The 23,103-nt window shown below is 41.9% G+C and overlaps 1 protein-coding gene across 1 annotated transcript; it reads right to left on the bottom strand.

Moving 5' to 3' along the window:
• Window positions 1–1,921: 1,921 nt before the first annotated feature.
• Window positions 1,922–2,809, bottom strand: LOC117513504 (myelin-associated glycoprotein-like). The gene is made up of 3 exons (XM_034173677.1): window positions 2,554–2,809; window positions 2,091–2,462; window positions 1,922–1,986 (listed from the first exon to the last, which is right to left on the bottom strand). Exons 1-3 carry the CDS (start codon window positions 2,621–2,623, stop codon window positions 1,922–1,924), a joined length of 507 nt encoding a protein of 168 aa, XP_034029568.1. The 5' UTR covers window positions 2,624–2,809.
• Between the last annotated feature and the right edge of the window lie 20,294 nt (window positions 2,810–23,103).

Genomic DNA, 23,103 nt, shown 5'->3' with positions numbered 1-23,103 from the left:
ATGAATTTTTAAAAGTGAAAACTACTCATACATGCTACTTATGATTTTTTTTTTTTCATTATTTTTACGGAGTGGCTATACGCTCAACCGCTGGGACAATAAAGTAAATTTGCGAGCATATACGCCAAACCACAACCGACCATTGAGCGCGCTTGTAAGCTCACTTCTGGTTTCAACGCAGGGGGAAAAAAGGCGGATATTTTCTGGCCGGCTCCGGGAGGGTTCGCACCCTACGGAGGGGCTGTGATCTAAAGCGATTCTGTTTGGCTCATCACACCCAAGGAACTGTGTCAAACTAACACCATCTTACAGCCAACAAGCAGCATTTTGTTCACAAAATGTTTTGCCGTCATTAACAGGCTTCCATTCAAAATTCTTATGACGTTTGTCTGTTTTGATCCATTGCGGTGTTTTCGCAGTAATTAAAGACGACGCAGTTAAATGTGTCAAACATACGCCACAATAGAGCCTTATAAAGTGGTGTAAAAAATGTAGTTTAGATGCACAAAACGTGTAAATACACGATCATGGTTGGGCGAATAAGATAAGACATTATATTTATCTGATCAACGGTTGGGCGTGTAATGTTCAATGTATGACTTATCTGCCCAACGGTTGGGTGTATAGCCTTTGCCTTATTTTTAAGCAACTTGCAACTATTTACAATGTATTTATCCCAGCCAACCAGAATAACCCAGTTGTTTGCCTGGGTGGTTGCTGTCCAAAGCGGTTCTGTGGTGGTGTGGCTGTGGCACCAGCGCATGCTCCCTGATTTGACTTGTATTTATTCCAACAAATGCAGTTTTTTCACAAAGGCTTGTTGTTGCTGCTTTAGCAGCCGGTCTGCTCTGTGTAAGCTTGATCCCGTCACATCTCAGAAGCTAAGCAATGCAAGACTTGGTTAGTACTTGGATGGGAGACCTCTTCAGAACACCAGCAGCTGTGTTTGTGTTTCTCCAGGTAAGACTGGAGTTGCATCAGGAAGGGCATCTGGTGTAAAACTTGTGCCAAATACCAATGTGGATCTGGCTCTATCTGCTGTGGCGACCCCGAACGGGAACGGGAGCAGCTAAATAGACAACAACTTGTTCCTGGTGCTTTATACTGCATTCACATGTTGGCTGTACGCAAGAGACGAACGTTCGAGTGAGAAGTCTGCCACCACTGACTGTGACAGCAGCATTTAACTAAGTGTACGTGCCATCAAAAGTTTAAAACGTTCCTCTTTTTCAATGAACAATCAGCCTCTGACCTTTTTGTATCAATTTTATGTAAAACACTGCAATGTCTTTCAGTTGAGAAATTGCTGGTCATGTTAATGTTGCAATATGACACACCCATTCACTAATCTTCAACTGCTTCCTCCAATTAAGGGTCACAAGGGGGCTGGAGCCAATCCCAGCAGTCATGGGGCGTGAGGCGGGGTACACCCTGGACAGGGCGCCAGTCTGTTGCAGGGCCACATACAGACACGCAAACACATTCACACCTGCACGCACACCTACGAACAATTTAAAGTTTCCAATGCGCCTAACCTAACATGGCACAGTTACAATTAAATTTATTTGTATTGGTGCTCAACCATGTGTTACCTCAAAATGCTCTGCACAAGTAAGGTCTAGACTCCAGACTTCAGAAAAAACATTGACAACAACAGCAAGGAAAAACTACATCAGTGTTTTTGATGACAGAAAAAAAACAAAAGCAGACCAGATTCCAACACACCTGTTTTCTGTTGTTAAAATATAAATGTATTCTCATGACGCATTTCATATATATTTTGTGCACATTTATGACTTTCCATGTGTATGTGCAACACACCTTTCATTTTTTAGCTTTCAGACATGTTACAGTTAGAACACCAATAATGCACTCAATTGGATCTTCAATATTACTGGTGGAAATTGCAGAAAAAAATTTTTCATGTGGCTGAGGGGAGGGGAACAAAGCACATACCGTATTTATCTGAGATGGGTTTTAGAGAACCTACAACACAGGAGAAAAGTACAGTGTGGTTGTTAGATTTGACTCAATTGATCAGCTCAGTCATTTATATTTGTAATTAAAACAGTTCGACTGGAAATTCTTACCGTACACACGAATAGATACATTATTCTTAACAAAACTGTAGCTGTCATTCTTTCCAGTAACTCTCAGATAGAGCTGGTTTATATCATCTTTGATGTTCTTGATCATGAGGGAGCAGTTTTTCATGGTCTTATCACCGATGAGTTTGGTCTTTGTTCTGTACTGCTTGAGCACATAGGCGTCAATTGGGTGATAAATAAATGCATGTTTGACTTCAACTTTGGTGTCAAATGCTCTTGATATAGGCACTTTCCAGTAAAGCTGAACCTTGTCTGTTTGCTGTTCATGCGGATAGTTAAATGTACACTGGATGGTCACTGTTGCACCTAATGTTGCATTAATGAATGAAGGCACATCTACACTCCACTCCTGGCCTGTGTGAAACAGAAAGCGAACACTATGTTGTTAAAATCCAGAATAAAACACATTAGTTAGTGTGACACTGCAGAACAATGACTCACTCACCTTTTGCATTCACAGTCAGGATCAGTATGAGACTCAGCTCCAACAGTTTGAGCAGATCCAAGAACGACATCCTGAAGTAAAGTAATCCTGAAGTCTTTTATTCCAGCAACACTTTTATCGCATCTTACTGTCTAAATGTTCTGGAGTGGAACTACATAAAGTCTGTTATCTGTAGACACGGCACAACTCTGTGTGAGGATGAGCCCGGTCACTTTTACAGTGCTTTGTTGGACTAATAATCATTCCTTATAGATCTCAACCCTGATCTGAAGTTCTTGCGCATGTTTCCTGTTGCTTAGCAGTTGTGAATTAATGGGGGAAGTTGGGGTTGAAAAACGAACTATGACCACGGAAAAACTTTCTCACTAGTTCATGGCTTCATGAACAGAATTTCTGTAATTGTTTAACATGGACTGACTCTGCACTTGAAAGACGTATAAATTGTGAATATGTTTGTGTGTCACATTTATCCAGTGACTTTAGGTCCCTGACTATTTTTGTGTTCATTAAGTTGCTTTTATTTTCTCTTGTGTGCTTCTAGTGCAGGATATTATCTATAGGTTGGCCCATAAGTAGTTGGGCAGTGACACTTTTTGTTGCCTCTGTACACCACCACGATGGACTTGATGCTAAACCACCAACATGGTTGTACTGTAGACTTTCAGTTCTTAACAAAAACATCACATTAGCCATTCAGGAATTACATATTTTTTGGGTTCTGGATGGCAACCACCCAGGCAGACAGGAAGGGGATGGTGAAAAGCAGTTTGAAGCCCCCTAACTGAGCAAGAAGAAATCATAGGAGAGAGGTTGTCCTGCTGCACTGTGGGTGCTCAAGTGGGTGGGCACCTAGAATATCTTCCGCTGCTGTTGAGGGAGTTTGGAAAACTCCACCTTTGCAGAGGATACACTGTCTCAAATGCAAAGTCCAGGAGGTGGCTAGATCTCTGTGGGTGGATACACCTACTTTTTTCTGGTTGCCCCAATAGTGGGCATACAAAGGGAGTGGCAGTTGCTGCATATACTTTATGCAGTATACAGTATATATCCTTCTAAGCATATATTACATGTCTGCAATACATCATTTCACTCACCACAGCATCATCTTCTGGCATGTGCATATCATCATAATATATTTATCTTTAGCACATTACTTGTCTTATTGGAAAATTACACCATGCTTTCATAAACTGGTCCTTGGGTCAAATTATGATGTCTAGTTGCTTTGGTGTTTTGTTGGAGAGGAAAGCTTACTGATCATGACTTCATTAAGCTAAAACCATTGTGGAATCAATTAATACCTTGATTGCAGGGCTTGACAAGCTGACTGAATCAGAGTGTCTAGATCTGCAATTGTCCTGGAGCAACACTAAGCTACAGGCTTTCAAAGATGATCTGGATTTGGCTGTCAGATGTATATCTTATATGTGATGAAAGTGTTGAACTTGAAGAGACATTGACTTATTGTGGCAGTGGCATTCATGTCTCTGGGTCCTCAGCGTTTGAAATTGAGAGACACATGGGAAGAGCTTATTTTTTGAGCTGCAGAGGTCTCTCAAGCTGAGGTCACTCGAAGTAGCTCCCAAATCCAGGTTGACTACACAGAGTGCAGGTCGAATGAGGACACAACACAGCATGGAACACAAAAAAATAAAAACAAAATAAAATAAAAAAGACAAAGAATAAAAAAAACGCAGCATGAAACCCCACAATGTAGAAAGCAGCAGAAACTTGCAAAATGCACCTCCAATGCCGTATGTGCCACCCAAGGTTTGGGTCAGAGGGAAGCAAGGGGAGGGCATGACAGAGTGAGCACTGTGGTTCGCACAGCTGAAGACCTGCCATGTCCCACTGCTGGATGTCGAATGACATCCAACCCATGAACTGATTACAGGTCAGTTCATGAGTAGGATGCACCCTCTCTCTCTCTCTCTCTCTCTCTCTCTCTCTCTCTCTCTCTGGACATCAGGTGTTAAGCAGACAGGCAGACACCCTGCTTACCAGACAGGTTCACGCATGAACGGTAAAGCAATCAGATGATATTTACGCACACACATGCACCGCGGGGTGTGTGGATGATCTAGTCTGCTGCTCCGCAGCGCTTCAATCAGCTGTTACGAGCACACGCACACGCAGCTGAGTGAAAATGTGTTCCAGTCTCATGCACAGCGGTTCAAGCAGATGAGGTAACCCACGCCTGTCCTCTCTTCAGAATATTAGGTCCATGAGCTGACCGCTTCGGACTATGTGGACCTTGTGATCATGTACGAGGGTATTACGTGCCAAATGGGAATTATATTTCATGGTGGACAAGGCAATTGTGAGCTGATGTTGGCAGCTTACAGCACTGCCAGGATGAGAGGGTGCCACCACAGGCAGCAGCTCCTGCTGGTGTTCACCCTGCGCTGTGACTCACAGCAGGAGCAGTTTGAAAGCTGAGTTTTATTTACCTTTATGTTGTGAAGGCCTGGCAAACCAGTTGCCCCCTTATTCCTCCTACAGAGGTACGCTGTGTCTGTTATGGTCTGGACGCAGATTGAGGAGCGGTCCAGCGTCTGACTGAACCCAGCGCTAAATAACCAGAAGCAGTTCCAAAAGAAACAAATTTTTTTTTTCCCCACTGTGCAATACAAAATAAATAAGTCTGGTGGGGTGAAGAGGTGGCGCGCTCTCCCAGCGCCTCAACGGATCGGAGCCCGAACGTTCTGGACTCAGGAGCTCCGCCGACACCCCCCCAGGTGGCTTTTCCCAAGACTGTACTCTCTGACGTGTGCTGACAGCGCTTGCCTCTCACCCTCGTCCTCCTTCACAGACGCAATGTCAGATTCTGGAGCGGCCCTCAGCGTCCTCAAACGGTCGTCACACGGTCGTATTCTCCGGCAATTAAGCCCAGATCACTGCTGGCTTAAATGCAGTTCTTCATCTCTTCATTGGTACCAGCTGAGAGTCCTCAGAACTGCACGTGAATGTCACAGGTGTCATAGATCGTCCTGATTAGAGAATCGCACGTGAGTGCAACAGGTGCAGCAGATCACCGTGACAGAGGTGAGAGACTCTTCTGCAGCACATTCTCCCCAGAGATCAGCCCCAAACCACCTGGGAAGGAAAACAAACACAAAAACCACAAAACAGTGTCCAGCCAAGCCCCCCAGTGTCCATGTCGTATGTGTATTACAGCTGTTACATCCCATTCAGTCGTATTGTGGTGCGCCATGCCTGTGTCATGCATCAATGTGCCGTGGGGCAGGAGCAGGGTGCGGCGCACCTGCACATCGTGATCCAGCCATGATGACCATATTAGTTCACATACATTGGAGGGAATGGCAATGTATCTGTATAATGAAGTTTATCAAGGGTATGACAACCTGTTCAGATGTGCGCGCTGCAACTCTGAGACACATTGACCTGCAGTGACATATGATGCTTTCGGTTTCATTATGCAATGTCCACATCTGGTTCACAAGATGAATGCGTGCCACAGACACTGCACATGACAATATTTTGTTTGCCCTCCCTGAACGGGATCCAGTGGAGGTGCACCTCATCCGTGCCACAATTGGGACACACCGATGTAGCAGACCGAATGGTCTGCCCCTAAAAATCGGTCACCTTTTGCATCTGCGCATGCCTCATTTCGGACCACAACAGCACATCTGAGACGGAGTCTCATTACCCAAAGCAATCAAATGGATTAATGGGATTATTAACCATCAGATGATAAAGGTAAAACCTCTTAAATCATTCTAAAGTCAGTTTTAAGCAGAAATTAGGCTGTTTTAAGCAGAAACGAGGTGAAATTCCGTAACGCGCAGTGAACGCATCAGCTAGCAGCTCGTTTAGCCACAGCACTCTGATCGCTTCTGCCGCCTTTTATGATGAAATAATGCTGAATATATGTGGAAATGATTGTTGTACAAAAGCTTCAGATATCTGTCGTTGAGATAGATGATGACTGGAGTGCAGTTTGAAGCAGAAACGAGGTGTTAATCCGTGAACCACGTCATCAGGAGGGACTGATTTTTAGGGGGACCATTCCGTCTGCGACACGGGCAGGATTTGCAGTCCCTGATCATGGTGAATTACCTTAAAACACAATCAGACTGTTCTGAATGCTGTTTTCACACCATCAGGGCAGTTAGAATGCAGACTGTGATCAGTCAGCACTTCGACCGCCGTTTGACATTTCCCCAGTTCAAATGCAGCTCAACAGTGGTGTGCATGTTCCCTACATTCATGCTGGCCGTGCAAATGTTCCCGACTTTGTCGAGTGCCATACGAATGCTGTACAAGGAATGCAGCTCGAATTTGCACAAATGTCATTCAAATGTCCATTCGTAAGGCATTCAGACTCATTCATGCTTTAGTGTGATGGGGAGGACGGTGAAGACATTTGGCCAGGGTTTGATCAATCAATCAATCAATTTTTTTTATATAGCGCCAAATCACAACAATATATTGTATATATTATATATAATATATTGCTTTATATTGTAAGGCAAGGCCATACAATAATTATGCAAAACCCCAACGGTCAAAACGACCCCCTGTGAGCAAGCACTTGGCTACAGTGGGAAGGAAAAACTCCCTTTTAACAGGAAGAAACCTCCAGCAGAACCAGGCTCAGGGAGGGGCAGTCTTCTGCTGGGACTGGTTGGGGCTGAGGGAGAGAACCAGGAAAAAGACATGCTGTGGAGGGGAGCAGAGATCGATCACTAATGATTAAATGCAGAGTGGTGCATACAGAGCAAAAAGAGAAAGAAACAGTGCATCATGGGAACCCCCCAGCAGTCTACGTCTATAGCAGCATAACTAAGGGATGGTTCAGGGTCACCTGATCCAGCCCTAACTATAAGCTTTAGCAAAAACAAATATGATTCAAACCACCGCAGCGCAGTGCCTTTAATACCTATAGCATGCTCTAATCTCTGTAATAAAATTTTATGGTCAACAGTATCAAAAGCAGCACTGAGGTCTAACAGAACAAGCACAGAGATTAGTCCACTGTCCAAGGCCATAAGAAGATCATTTGTAACCTTCACTAATGCTGTTTCTGTACTATGATGAATTCTAAAACCTGACTGAAACTCTTCAAATAGACCATTCCTCTGCAGATGATCAGTTAGCTGTTTTACAACTACCCTTTCAAGAATTTTTGAGAGAAAAGGAAGGTTGGAGATTGGCCTATAATTAGCTAAGATAGCTGGGTCAAGTGATGGCTTTTTAAGTAATGGTTTAATTACTGCCACCTTAAAAGCCTGTGGTACATAGCCAACTAACAAAGATAGATTGATCATATTTAAGATCGAAGCATTAAATAATGGTAGGGCTGTTGTATGGCTGGGGGGCCTGGCTGTCTTTTTGTTTCTGTCTTTTGTTATTCCTTCCAGGTGGCTTGCATTTGGGACTGAGTGGCTGTGTTGCTGAGGTTATCAGGACCTCACCCTGATCACCTGCGGCTCGTCAGGACTCACAGCTGAGGTGCATCTATATGGATTGGAACATGGTGGCATTTAAGACTGGAGTATACAGTGTGTATTTGCCAGAGACTCAACCTTGTGACCAGAGGGGTGAGATCGTCGTCTCGGGAGCCATCTCATCATCAGTGGATGCAGAGAACGTCCAGGGTTTGATGCACGGTCTGTGAAAGAGGAGGGGGTGAGGTCTCACGCTCGTCAGCACACTTCCTGAGGTACGTTAGATTTTGTGACTAACATTTATACAGTCAGTAAATGTGGTGTCCCTCACACCTTTATTATATTGAGCTGTATGTTAGTCATGTATCGGCTTCCACTGCAGTGGAGTTTTGTGAACCGGATGTTCCATGCCTGCAGGTTGGGAAGTTGATTAGTAATCAAGCCAGGAAGTGTTTGCTGTTTGTACACCTTTAAGTGTTCTCTGTGTGTAGAGTGTGGACTCACATAATGGTTCCTTCTTTCACAGACTCGGTTTGTTGCGGCCACCTGGGGGGTGTCGGCGGGGTCCTTGGGTCCGAACCAGTTCTGGCTCCGGACCGTTAGCACTGCTGGGAGCGCACCATGCCAGACCGCACTTTCTGTTATTTTTGTATCACTGTTATGTATTAAATTCAGTTAGCCTTTGTACCGTGCTCTGCTTATTTCATACTGGGTCCTTCAAACGCTGGTCGGTTCTCCGAGCTGCGTCCGACACATAACAAGGGCTTCCTTGAGCAGCCTGGTAGGAGTGGGGTCTAATAAACATGTTGATGGTTTGGATGAAGTAACTAATGAAAATAACTCAGAACAATCGGAGAGAATGAGTCTAACCAAATACCGGCATCACTGAAAGCAGCCAAAGATAACGATACGTCTTTGGGATGGTTATGAGTAATTTTTTCTCTAATAGTTAAAATTTTGTTAGCAAAGAAAGTCATGAAGTCATTACTAGTTAAAGTTAATGGAATACTCAGCTCAATAGAGCTCTGACTCTTTGTCAGCCTGGCTACAGTGCTGAAAAGAAACCTGGGGTTGTTCTTATTTTCTTCAATTAGTGATGAGTAGAAAGATGTCCTAGCTTTACGGAGGGCTTTTTTATAGAGTAACAGACTCTTTTTCCAGGCTAAGTGAAGATCTTCTAAATTAGTGAGACGCCATTTCCTCTCCAACTTACGGGTTATCTGCTTTAAGCTACGAGTTTGTGAGTTATACCACGGAGTCAGGCACTTCTGATTTAAAGCTCTCTTTTTCAGAGGAGCTACAGCATCCAAAGTTGTCTTCAATGAGGATGTAAAACTATTGACGAGATACTCTATCTCACTTACAGAGTTTAGGTAGCTACTCTGCACTGTGTTGGTATATGGCATTAGAGAACATAAAGAAGGAATCATATCCTTAAACCTAGTTACAGCGCTTTCTGAGAGACTTCTAGTGTAATGAAACTTATTGATGTGCTCGAATAATTTGTACAGCCTCTCCAACGCAATCAGAACGCTTCGTATTGCATCAGAATTGGCGTACAAATATTACGACTGCAGTCAGATTGAGGTACGACTGCAACTTGGCCGCCATTCGATTGTTTTCCAACACAAGTGCAATACAAATGTGCTGAATGCTGTATGAGGCATGGTTGAGACTTGGTTCAAAGTCTCAGCAATTGAGTTACATTTCACTTCCATTACGCATGTGCAAGTTTCAGATAAAGGAAGGGCTCCCCCTGTCTGTGGGGAGCCAGTAAGATTAGGATTGTGAAACTAAAGGCCCAGTCACATGGCATACGACGACTCCTGAATGAAGAAAAAAAGTAAAAAAGTCACAAATCGTCAAGAAAAGGTCAACGAATGAGCTTTTGACTTTTCCCATCACTGAATAGCCTGCGAATCAAGCGCACAAAAGGAACAAAAGGAGAACAAAACAAAACCGAAGCTAATGTTGTTCTCCACGCTTTAAACTAAATGCACCTGGAGTCACTGCTGCATCCTGCTCTGCATTCCAGGGCTCGGAGATCTGTAGCGCCTGCGTCCTGGAGAAGCTGCAAACAGAAGCACGCAATCCGACCCACTGTGGAGATCTGTGCACACGTCGGTGGATCCACCTGCTCTGGTTGCTCGTCCAGAACAACAGAGGGATCATCTCCATTATCAGAATCCTCACTGTCTGGTTCAGACTGATGACACGCTGTGTGCTCCGTCTTGCTCCAATTAAAAAAATTAAAATTCTGGTGTGCCGTGGTGGCTGCTGTATCACTGTATTACATTACTAAACCATATATTGATTTATAACCGAAAACTGTCAAAGGGAGGAATAAATATAATGTAAAGATGACTGAATATATCAGAGCAGTAAGCTGATCAGTCCGTGTGAATGCTGTGCATTGACTCCCCATGTGCGGTTATTTCCACCAGCTGCCACTGATCCACAATGTGAATTCTGCCTTCCACAACAGCTCTTTATATAATCATCTGAATCATCTACCTGTTGCTGCGTGTACAGAAGGACTGGATTGTCATTCCTACACTCATATTGTTATATTTAATTTAAAAAAAGCACACACAGGAGGCGATAGCTGCTGCTACCGCTGCGTTCAAGTACCGTCAGAAATTACATGACTTTTTTTGTTGTTTCAAATTCAGCAGTTGCTTGTGGCAGGAACGTGGTTTTCATTTTATTTTTGGTAAAATAATTCATTGTATCCACACAAAAGATTAATTCTGGCCTGGGCCCAGTGAAGCTGACGCCCCACCCAGATAAAAAAAAATCCAAGCAAACAGGCTGAGTTTGCCATGTAATTTCCGACAGTAGACAGTACATGAACGCAGCAGCAGCAGCAACGCTCACAAACAGGCTTCTGCACTGTATGAAAACATTCAGCTGGTCAAACAAAGTCAAACTAAACGCTAACGTTAAAAAACTAAGCAAACGATAAAAAACCTTCAAGAACTACAGCAAAAAGAAATACGGATGAAATGAGGTTTTTGGCGGCATTCGTTCAAATTTTTCGACACTTTAAAAATCCTGACGAAGCGCCAGCTGCAGGACAGAAGCTGCGCAAAGGTTAAATTATGCCAACGAAAGTCCAGGGGCTTCATTTGCGCTTCGTTAAGTGCCGCATGACCTGGCCTTAAAACCCACTGTACCACCTACATTTGTTGTGGGCTGCCTGCTCTGTTCCTCCTGCTGCTACTCCTTTTTTCCTTCTGCACAGGTGGTACACCTCAAGCTGATCGACACACCTGATCTCCATTCAATCAGCACCTGCATATGAACCCCGGCTCCTTATTCCATCTTCGCCAGAAACTCAGCTAATCTTCCACGATAAGCTTGGCCTCTCTATTTTCCTGAGATAGACTATTCTCTGACTTTTTGGGTGTTTCCACACACCTTCTGTCTGAGCCTCAGCTTAGAGCTGACTTCTTCCTCGTTGCTGCTGCACCAAGACCAGCTTTACCCGCAGCCTGTGCGCGGAGCTCTCACACTCTGCATCTACCAGCTAAGTGTTTGTCACCTTTTGCTCACACGAGCCACTTCACTCCGAACTCTGATTGGAATATTGTACAAACTGAACTGTGAACTTTTCCTGATAACAAACACTAAGAAGAAACTGAACTGAATCACTGTAACTACTGCATATCTGGACCAGTTCTGATAGTTTATCACTGATTGACTGTGAGAATCATTTCTGGAAGTGACCGGCTCAGCACTCACTCCTGTCTCTCCTCCCCAGTCACGTCGACAGCTTGCAGGTGGCCACTTGGCACTGGGTCCCTTCCACCTGAACTGAAGACATATGGGCTGCTGTTCCCCTGGTTCCACCGCTGAGCAGGCCGGTCTCCACGCGGGTAGATAGCTGCGCACTTGACTCATTTATCCTCAGTATTTGAACTCATTGTTAATAAATCTCTTTTCTAACATACCTTTCTCTGCTCCCTGCTCTTGGGTTCGTCCTCCTTCCACGCCGAACCATAACATACATTGTCTGAAAAAACATGGTTTTCAACGTGACTTTCAATAAATTCAAACTGAGGAAAATATTGATTTTGTTCTTTGTAACGGGCAGTATTGCAATAAGAACCAGGACAATTAGCAATCCTGAAAAGGTTTCCAACATTGTGTGGCATGCGGAGTCCTGCACGATATTACACGCAGACACGCCATGCCTCTGCAACATGCTGGAGCCACCAGAGCCTGGACCGGTCAGCACAATCAGAATGCCATTCAAGCCTGGTGCCATGTAATGGACAATATAAAAGAATAAACAACACAACATTGATTTCTTAACCACCTCTTTTAATGACTGGCTTATGTCAAGTATTTGCTTTTGTTATCTGTTTAGACATGCCTGGAACCTGGTTGTAACTGGGTCAAAGTTTCAACGGAAGAGTTAAGTTTCCCTCCATTACGTATGCGCAGGCTTCAGATATAGGGATGGCTTCCCTCTGTCTGTGCGGCGCTGGTATGATTAGGTTTGTTAGACTAAAACCCACCCACTTTACTGCCTACATTTCTTGTATAAAAGCCATTTGTCGGTCATGTTCAGGGTCTCTCAGAATATGGAGTCCCTGTGTGGGCTGTGTCTCTGGGGACCCAGGCCTGGTTTTCAGTGTGACTTTCAATAAATTCAAACTGAGGAATATATTGATTTTGTTCTTTGGAAGGGTCAGTATTACATTAAGAACCTGGCGAGGTTTTTAACATCTCCAATGCCTTTAACAATTTCCTCTTGCAAATCCAACACCGCACTCCTAAGAATCCAACCTGTCAGGTGGACTTCAGCATTGGAGGGGCAATGGGAAGAACCGGAGACACCAGAGGGGCCAAGCTGCACTGTTAAACCGAACACTCCATTTTAATACAATAATTAAGTTAATGTAACTCAAACTTTGAAAAAAGTTATAGTCACTCATTTCCATTAATTAAACTAACTCAAAAATGAATTGTTGTCATAACAACTCAGTTCCTTTAAGTGCATTTAAAGTTTTGGGGCATTTAAGTGTTGGTGATGTATTTCCAGTGCATTCCATTCACTCATTTTAATTGAGTTTATGTAACGGAGGCCAGCAGGTGTCACTGTGCAGATGTAGTTAGTAAACCTCACTCCCAACAGCTCAAAAGGATTCTCTGGTCACAAGGCCAGAGCCCTGGGTTTTAGGCTTGGTTAGAGAGTCCGACTTCCATGCCGGAGATTGTGAGTTTGCGTCCCAAAGGGAGCGAATGGGAAGAGTAATAATAACACAATGCAGAGTCAACAAGTAAACCAAAGAATGCATCAAAAAATCTAATCCAAAATGTAATGCAAATTTTTAGGCAGAAATTTGTCACTTTTTTATTGAAAAACAAACTAGATTTACATATGTTTAACTATAAACTGTTAAGTTACTGAAACTTTAACAATTAAGTTTTTGAAAATTATTTTATTGAAGTTGGCAAACTCAAATGGTTTAAGGCAATTGGTTTTCTCAAATGGTTTGAGTTCAACTAACTCATTGAGTTTTACAGTGTAGATAGAAGGGTCCAACTCAGCATGCAGCACTGATTGGACTGGCATGGAGAGGGTGCTACTGGATGTTGCGCTGTCTGTGCTAAAAAATAATTAAAATCACATTCATGAAAACAAGCCAAAGTATTGTTACAAATGAGGGGGTGCAAAATTAAAAACTGTGCTTATGGGTGGCTGTCCATTATTAAGGCAAATGTACTCAGTATAGGAAAGTTCTGCAAATAAATAGAAACGTGTTGACCTTCATTCCAATCCCCGGGTGTGTCAGAATCCCCCACACTTGGCAAGACCACACTGAAGAGCACAGTGTCCCCCACGACTGATACCACTTACACTGACCTTCACATCTGACTTTTTGTGTAGTTTTGTTTCTTTTATTTTGTTCTTTTTTTTTTTCCCCCCTTTATCATCAAGGGTGCCATTTTCTGACCCCATGACAGGCGGGTTGGTCAAAAAGAAACAGAAACAGAAACAGGTCTGGTTGGTAAAAGGCTTTAGTGAGGAGGACAGCAGAGGTCGGTACAGAAAAAGGCAGTCTAAAGTACACAGCAGAAGTACAAAAATCATCAGGCTTTGTTGAGGTCGGAAAAACGGGCAGTAGGTCAAGAAAAACACTGAGGCAGGCAGGACTGTGGACCACGAGAACGACAGCTGGAGAGAAGGCACAAGGGGCATCAATCTGATGAGGAACAACTGCACCCAATGAACTTATATATCCCCCAGGTGATGATTAGGAACAGGTGTGCATGGAAAGCTCCAGAACAAAGATGTGGCCAGAGAGAGAGAAACGCCCATCTCCAAGAACCCAAGGACAGACAAGACAGCGATAGAGACAGACAGACCCAAGCAGAAAACCCAGCAAGAGAATGAACACGCAGAAAACCAATGAATCAAAGAAAATAACAAAACAGACCAAAGGAAAATAAAACAGACAAGCAAACAAAATCTCAAACCCTGACACCCCACTGCATTAACATCCTTGGTCTCACATTCCTGCTCAATAAAATATTTTCAGTCTTCTACCTCTATTTTCTACCTCTGAGAGCAAAACCTCAACATCACAGTGAAATTTGTTTCTTCAAATGTCTATTTGCAAAACTGAAAATTCTGTTTGTGAAGTGTGATTCAGCATTTGTAGATCACCGATTACACACATTCGTCAATTTGCTCAGTCACGCAATATTGAGACATTCTCAACGCAAAACTGCTGTTGCTATTGTTCTATGCATTTTGACGGGGGGTGCAGCTAAACACTGACCGGAACCAACATGAGCCGATAGGAAGCTTGTAGGAGCCGACGCTTACAATTTCCCCCTGCTCCCAGACAAAAATAACAGTATGTTGGTTCAATACATTGTTATTTTTACCCGGTTCTTTTATGTAAGATTCTTTCCCTTACCAAAAACCAAACCATTGTATTCCTCATTTTGAGTTTATTAAAGGTCACGTTAGAAACCAGGCCTGGGACCCTCACAGACAGTGTCCGTCTTGTGAAAGGCCCCTAAAATGAGTCATACAACACTTTTTATACCTTGTAGGTGTTAACATTAGGTGTGGTTTACTCTCACATTTCTAATGTTACTCACTCTCACCAACAGGGGGAGCTCTCCCTGTGTCTGAAACTTGGATGCGTGATGAAGTAAAACTTAAGTTATATTTCTCAGAACTTCCAAACAAATAACACAAATACTTGATAGCTAACATAAAATAAAGAATTAGCACAGATGTTATCTAACAACATGATACAAAAAAATCCATTTCATAATCTTTTGACGACGTTTAAGGCATGCGTGTCTTCACATCAATTACATGCACAGACGTAATTGATGTGAATATATATATATATATATATATATATATAGATAGATAGATAGATAAGCAGACAAACATGACGTGGGTGATGTGTATGTCGGGTTGTTTTGGTTTACAATAAATAAAATTCAGCTTTTACACTGTAAAAAAAGGTGAATTCTGTAAAAATTACATTGAATATATAAATGTTTTACACATTACACATTTCACTGTGTAATGTGATGTTGCATCAGAAAGGGCATCTGGTGTAGGACTTGTGCCAAATCAACATGCAGACCTACTTTGCATCTGCTGTGGTGACTCTGAGTGAAATCAAGGGAGCAGCCAAAGGGACTCACTATATTAGTGCAGCAGATAACTGAAACAATCGTGCAAATGGTGATACAAGCACCAAAGTTGGCACAAATACTCCTTAGACATTAATCTTTTGAAAAAAAACGACTGGCCACTTGAATTTTCAATAGTCAGCCAGGTAGGGGCCAATTGAAGAATTACATAGGGGTCAAAATTAAAAATGCTCAAATCACCACATTATTTGTCTGATCGTAAAGATTCCAAAAAGGTATAGTTTGGACTATCTATGACTGAATGATCAGGAGTTATGGGGTAAAAACAGCAAAAAATGGTGACAAAGGTCAGTTTCAGTTTGTACAGGGGTCAAAAGTTAAAGTTCCTTCAATTTTGGTAAAAAGTGATGCAAATTATTGGTTGAGCTAATAGGATTAATAAATGGAATAGTTTTGATTGTGTTGAATATTTGGTCTCCAAAGTAAAGGTCAAACAAGGTCAACATCCATTGGATTCTGTGACATCTGACATATGTTACCCCGGAACATGATAACTAGGTCTCTTCAAAGGATCCTTTGGTATCAGTATAATGATTTTGCATCAAATGAGCAGTTATTTTGGGAGACTATGATGAGGAGTATCACTTGCATTTTGAGGCAGTGCCACCATCGACATTTTGGCCATGTGGTGTGTTTTTCTGTGTATGTTCCAGCACACAGATGTCAAAGTGTTGAGGACCCCAGAGGCTAGAGAATGTCAAGGGGAATGCTTCACCTGGCTCCAGGAGATAGACGCTTCCCTTCAAGAGGTGAGGATGGAACAGTTGTCTGCCTGGGTAAAATGGTAAATGGACTGCATTTATATAGCGCTTTTCCATCTGCATCAGACGCTCAAAGCGCTTTACAATCATGCCTCACATTCACCCCGATGTCAGGGTGCTGCCATACAAGGCGCTCACTACACACCGGGAGCAATAGGGGATTAAAGGCCTTGCCCAAGGGCCCTTAGTGATTTTCCAGTCAGGCGGGGATTTGAGCCCATGATCTTCTGGACTCAAGCCCAACACCTTAACCACTAGACCATCACTTAGTAGTTGCTATCCAAGACAGGCAGCATCTTGGATGCCGAAAACTGCTGCACCAGCGCATGATCCCAGGTCTTGACTTAAAGATAACATGAGAATAGTTCTTATTTAATTAAACAGACCCACAGCAGCAATAACAACAACAGAGAGTGACAGTATGCTAATTACAAACCACAACACAAAAGTAACACACACACACACAAAACAAATCACACAATAAATCACGTGTAATCAAAAGAACTCTTTTATTCCCAATGTTATTAGATTTTTAAACACTATCACAGATGTTTTTTTAACTAGGTTTTCTTATTGAGTTATTATTATGTTTCCTGTGTGGTGAGTTTTCATGGTGAGTTTTTATGCCATATTTAGATCATGTTATGTGTGTTCAAATGTGTTCTACTGCTGGCTGCACAACAAATTGCCCCTGAAGGGCTAATAACTTTAAGATTATACGAGCAGAGCAGAGCTGGGCTCGCTCTATGGTAGACGAAGACACAAACCGGAAATGGCACAAAAAATCTCTGCAGTGTGGTAAAAGCCATGGACATATAGACCTGGAATGGACATGTGCGTCTCAATCTATTAGCGTCGCTCAAGACAGGAAGGCGCCATTGCTAAGGGTGGAGATGTGCGGATCATAAAGAATAAACTGACCGCTTTCTTTGCACTAGCGTCAGTATTTCTTAACGGATTTTAATAAATGTAGGCTTGTTTTAAAGCCCATTGGAAGCTCTTTCCAATGAACCTATGCATGTGTGAGTGAAAAAAAAAAAAAACTTTTATGTAAAATGCAGAAATTTGGGGAAATTATGACAAACTGTGCTGCTTTTCTCTCTCTATTGTCGCTATTTGTTAACAGATTGTAATAAAAGTAGGCTTGTTTTAAAGCCCTTTAATTGCTCTTTCTAATGAACCCATACATGCCTGGGTAGAAAAAAAAATGTTTTATGTAAAGTGTGGAAATTTGGGGGAAAATATGCCATTCTGTTCATTTACTGTGATGTTTTTTTTACTGTCATCATAATTCTCAATGGATTTTTATAAATGAGGCCTTGTAAGTTGTATCCAAGATGATTAAAAGATCTAATGAACCCATACATGCCTGGATAAAAAAATCCTAATGTATTAAAATATAAATCTAAAGTATGCCTTGACATTGTGTTCATTTACCTTGTTGCTTTTTCCACTGTAACATTATTGCTAGTCTTTTAATGACAACATATATATGATTTTTACTAGCATTTTATTACAAGTAGATATAAAGCCATTCAGAATTTATGACTTTTGACCCTCGAGTCAGGGTAAAAAGTATCTCCTCCATCCCCTCCAACCACAGTTTTAAATTTACATGCTGCCTCTGACCACCATGTACATATCATGTTAAACAACAACGGCAAGTATATATATACATAAATATATTTATACATTTTTGTTTCTGTATTTGTATGCATGTGAATGCAGCTTAATGAAAAGAACTTATGGCGCTGAGTTATAGTCTCGGTATATCGATATTAAACTGCGACATAACATCTTTAAAATAGACATTTGTTTTACATAATTACATTAAGGCTATTGTTCATTTTGGTATTCGAGAATTTGTTTTTGTAGTTGGTGCAGTTGATGGTGAAGCAGCCATAACTGGCTCTAGGTGCAAAAACATTGCTACTATTCCTTATGTTATTCATTATTGGAAGCAGTTTGTACCTGATATTAACTGGACTCTATGGACTTTATATCATAAATATTTTATTACAAATAAATTTCGAGATCTGTGCTTCAAACCTCTCCACAGATGCTACCCTGCAAAAACATCTCTTCACAAGGACATGGACTGCAGCTGCTCTTTTTGTTCTCAGGCCAATGAAACTGTCATCCATCTCTTTTGGACATGACCTCTTTTGCATTTTGAAAAGATGTCATTTGCTTTATACAGTCTAATATTCTTGGTAACTTCTGTCTAAAGTACTCTGGTGTGCTTTTTGGTTTCTATAATGTATGTAACTCTAAAAAGAAAGAATTTTATCTAGTAAATTTCTTAATTATATTTGCTAAATTTCATATTCGTAAATGTAAATTTTCAGGAAAAAAGCCCCTGTTCAGACTCTACTTGCTTGAATTACAACATTACAAAGTCTCGATTCAGTCATCATCAAACCCTAAAGCTGTGAAGACTCTTTGATATTCTAAATTATTTTAAGTGCTGACAGATTATCTATCTTTTATTTATTTATTTTATGTTTTTCTTTATTCGTGTATTGACCTCTGGCATACCTTTGTACTTTGTGTAATTGTTAAACTTTAATTTAAAAAAAAAACTGTGGGATAAAAGCAATGACAGGCACTGAGCTCTAGCCACAAACGGTTGTCGTAAAAAGCCACAAACCGACGGTAGATGAACATAGACATTATAAAGAAGAGCAGACGCCGCATTGTTTGCTGTGGCGCAAGAAATGCGGTCGCCATTTTGGACCAGTTAGAGAGACCATGATTCTATCACAAGGCCGACGGCAGACGAACATAGACACTATAAAGAGGAGTAGACGCCGCATTGGTTGCTGAGGTGTAAGATATGCAGCTGCCATCTTGGAGCCGTCATCGTAGTGATTATATCACAAGGCACAGTGAAGGTTTGATTTTATAATCCTATCTTTTTTAATCTTTTTAACATATGTGTGAAATACCAAGTGTTACCAAATACTGCCACTGAAACCTAAGCTTCTCATGAGTGCAAAATGAGTGTGATTTTCTGTTGCTCTATAGACTACAACCTCTACTGGTGGTTGGCTCTCACTGCGGTATTGTATCACTTCCTGTTCCGGAGCACAGCGGTGTTTTTCTGTATCTGTTTAATTTGCGCAGTTAGATTGATCTAGTTAACTAGATAACGGTTTGTTTCCCAGTGTAATCTTCACGTGCCTTAACTAAAGCACTCCCTCTGCTGAATCACCTCTAAATTATTTACACATTATTCACTTTGTGTGTTTTTAGGAATCCGCTAGCTTAGCGTAGCTACTAGCTCTTAGCCGATTTAGCATGGCGGCTTCTCCTGTCTCTCCCGCACTTTTCTGCTCTGGGTGTGAAATGTTTAGTTATTCCTCGGCCTCCTTTAGCAGTAACGGTACTTGTAATAAGTGTAGCTTATTCGTAGCTTTGGAGGCCAGGCTGGGCAAATTGGAGACTCGGCTCCGCACCGTGGAAAATTCTACAGCTAGCCAGGCCCCTGTAGTCGGTGCAGACCAAGGTAGCTCAGCCGCCGTTAGTTCCCCTCTGGCAGATCCCGAGCAGCCGGGAAAGCAGGCCGACTGGGTGACTGAGGAGGAAGCGTAGCCCTAAACAGAAGCCCCGTGTACACCGCCAACCCGTTCACATTTCTAACCGTTTTTCCCCACTCGGCGACACACCCGCCGAGGATCAAACTCTGGTTATTGGAGACTCTGTTTTGAGAAATGTGAAGTTAGCGACACCAGCAACCATAGTCAATTGTCTTCCGGGGGCCAGAGCAGGCGACATTGAAGGAAATTTGAAACTGCTGGCTAAGGCTAAGTGTAAATCTGGTAAGATTGTAATTCACGTCGGCAGTAATGACACCCGGTTACGCCAATCGGAGGTCACTAAAATTAATATTGAATCGGTGTGTAACTTTGCAAAAACAATGTCGAACTCTGTAGTTTTCTCTGGGCCCCTCCCCAATCGGACCGGGAGTAACATGTTTAGCCGCATGTTCTCCTTGAATTGCTGGCTGTCTGAGTGGTGTCCAAAAAATGAGGTGGGCTTCATAGATAATTGGCAAAGCTTCTGGGGAAAACCTGGTCTTGTTAGGAAAGACGGCATCCATCCCACTTTGGATGGAGCAGCTCTCATTTCTAGAAATCTGGCCAATTTTCTTAAATCCTCCAAACCGTGACTATCCAGGGTTGGGACCAGGAAGCAGAGTTGTAGTCTTACACACCTCTCTGCAGCTTCTCTCCCCCTGCCATCCCCTCATTACCCCATCCCCGTAGAGACGGTGCCTGCTCCCAGACCACCAACAACCAGTAAAAATCTATTTAAGCATAAAAATTCAAAAAAGAAAAAATATAGCACCTTCAACTGCACCACAGACTAAAACAGTTAAATGTGGTCTATTAAAGATTAGGTCTCTCTCTTCTAAGTCCCTGTTAGTAAATGATATAATAATTGATCAACATATTGATTTATTCTGCCTTACAGAAACCTGGTTACAGCAGGATGAATATGTTAGTTTAAATGAGTCAACACCCTCGAGTCATACTAACTGCCAGAACGCTCGTAGCACGGGCCGAGGCGGAGGATTAGCAGCAATCTTCCATTCCAGCTTATTAATTAACCAAAAACCCAGACAGAGCTTTAATTCATTTGAAAGCTTGTCTCTTAGTCTTGTCCATCCAAATTGGAAGTCCCAAAAAACAGTTTTATTTGTTATCTATCGTCCTCCTGGTCGTTACTGTGAGTTTCTCTGTGAATTTTCGGACCTTTTGTCTGACTTAGTGCTTAGCTCAGATAAGATAATTATAGTGGGCGATTTTGACATCCACACAGATGCTGAGAATGACAGTCTCAACACTGCATTTAATCTATTGTTAGACTCGATTGGCTTTGCTCAAAATGTAAATGAGTCCACCCACCACTTTAATCATACCTTAGAGCTTGTTCTGACTTATGGTATGGAAATTGAAGACTTAACAGTATTCCCTGAAAACCCCCTTCTGTCTGATCATTTCTTAATAACATTTACATTCACTCTGATGGACTACCCAGCAGTGGGGAATAAGTTTCATTACAGTAGAAGTCTTTCAGAAAGCGCTGTAACTAGGTTTAAGGATATGATTCCTTCTTTATGTTCTCCAATGCCATATACCAACACAGGGCAGAGTAGCTACCTAAACTGTGAGTGAGATAGATTATCTCGTCAATAGTTTTATATCCTCATTGAGGACAACTTTGGATGCTGTAGCTCCTCTGAAAAAGAGAGCCTTAAATCAGAAGTGCCTGACTCCGTGGTATAACTCACAAACTCGCAGCTTAAAGCAGATAACCCGTAAATTGGAGAGGAAATGGCGTCTCACTAATTTAGAAGATCTTCACTTAGCCTGGAAAAAGAGTCTGTTGCTCTATAAAAAAGCCCTCCGTAAAGCTAGGACATCTTTCTACTCATCACTAATTGAAGAAAATAAGAACAACCCCAGGTTTCTTTTCAGCACTGTAGCCAGGCTGACAAAGAGTCAGAGCTCTATTGAGCCGAGTATTCCTTTAACTTTAACTAGTAATGACTTCATGACTTTCTTTGCTAATAAAATTTTAACTATTAGAGAAAAAAATACTCATAACCATCCCAAAGACATATCGTTCTCTTTGGCTGCTTTTAGTGATGCCGGTATTTGGTTAGACTCTTTCTCTCCGATTGTTCTGTCTGAGTTATTTTCATTAGTTACTTCCTCCAAACCATCAACATGTCTATTAGACCCCATTCCTACCAGGCTGCTCAAGGAAGCCCTACCATTAATTAATGCTTCGATCTTAAATATGATCAATCTGTCTTTATTAGTTGGCTATGTACCACAGGCTTTTAAGGTGGCAGTAATTAAACCATTACTTAAAAAGCCATCACTTGACCCAGCTATCTTAGCTAATTATAGGCCAATCTCCAACCTTCCTTTTCTCTCAAAAATTCTTGAAAGGGTAGTTGTAAAACAGCTAACTGATCATCTGCAGAGGAATGGTCTATTTGAAGAGTTTCAGTCAGGGTTTAGAATTCATCATAGTACAGAAACAGCATTAGTGAAGGTTACAAATGATCTTCTTCTGGCCTCAGACAGTGGACTCATCTCTGTGCTTGTTCTGTTAGACCTCAGTGCTGCTTTTGATACTGTTGACCATAAAATTTTATTACAGAGCATGCCATAGGTATTAAAGGCACTGCGCTGCGGTGGTTTGAATCATATTTATCTAATAGATTACAATTTGTTCATGTAAATGGGGAATCTTCTTCACAGACTAAGGTTAATTATGGAGTTCCACAAGGTTCTGTGCTAGGACCAATTTTATTCACTTTATACATGCTTCCCTTAGGCAGTATTATTAGACAGCATTGCTTAAATTTTCATTGATACACAGATGATACCCAGCTTTATCTATCCATGAAGCCAGAGGACACACACCAATTAGCTAAACTGCAGGATTGTCTTACAGACATAAAGACATGGATGACCTCTAATTTCCTGCTTTTAAACTCAGATAAAACTGAAGTTATTGTACTTGGCCCCACAAATCTTAGAAACATGGTGTCTAACCAGATCCTTACTCTGGATGGCATTACCCTGACCTCTAGTAATACTGTGAGAAATCTTGGAGTCATTTTTGATCAGGATATGTACTTCAATGCACATATTAAGCAA

The sequence above is a fragment of the Thalassophryne amazonica genome, chromosome 7 (assembly GCF_902500255.1).
Source record: "Thalassophryne amazonica chromosome 7, fThaAma1.1, whole genome shotgun sequence".
Classification (NCBI taxonomy): domain Eukaryota; kingdom Metazoa; phylum Chordata; class Actinopteri; order Batrachoidiformes; family Batrachoididae; genus Thalassophryne; species Thalassophryne amazonica.
Note: the sequence above shows the minus strand (reverse complement) of the source record. Positions and strands in the feature narration are given on the sequence as shown.

What these genes read in the sequence shown, in the direction of transcription:
- LOC117513504 (XM_034173677.1), bottom strand. Translation starts at nt 2,623, where the DNA reads ATGTCGTTCTTGGATCTGCTCAAACTGTTGGAGCTGAGTCTCATACTG. An exon ending in CCTGACTGTGAATGCAAAAG is followed by an intron (nt 2,463 to 2,553) that starts GTGAGTGAGTCA and finishes TGTTTCACACAG; the next exon opens with GCCAGGAGTGGAGTGTAGAT. An exon ending in TGTATCTATTCGTGTGTACG is followed by an intron (nt 1,987 to 2,090) that starts GTAAGAATTTCC and finishes CCTGTGTTGTAG; the next exon opens with GTTCTCTAAAACCCATCTCA.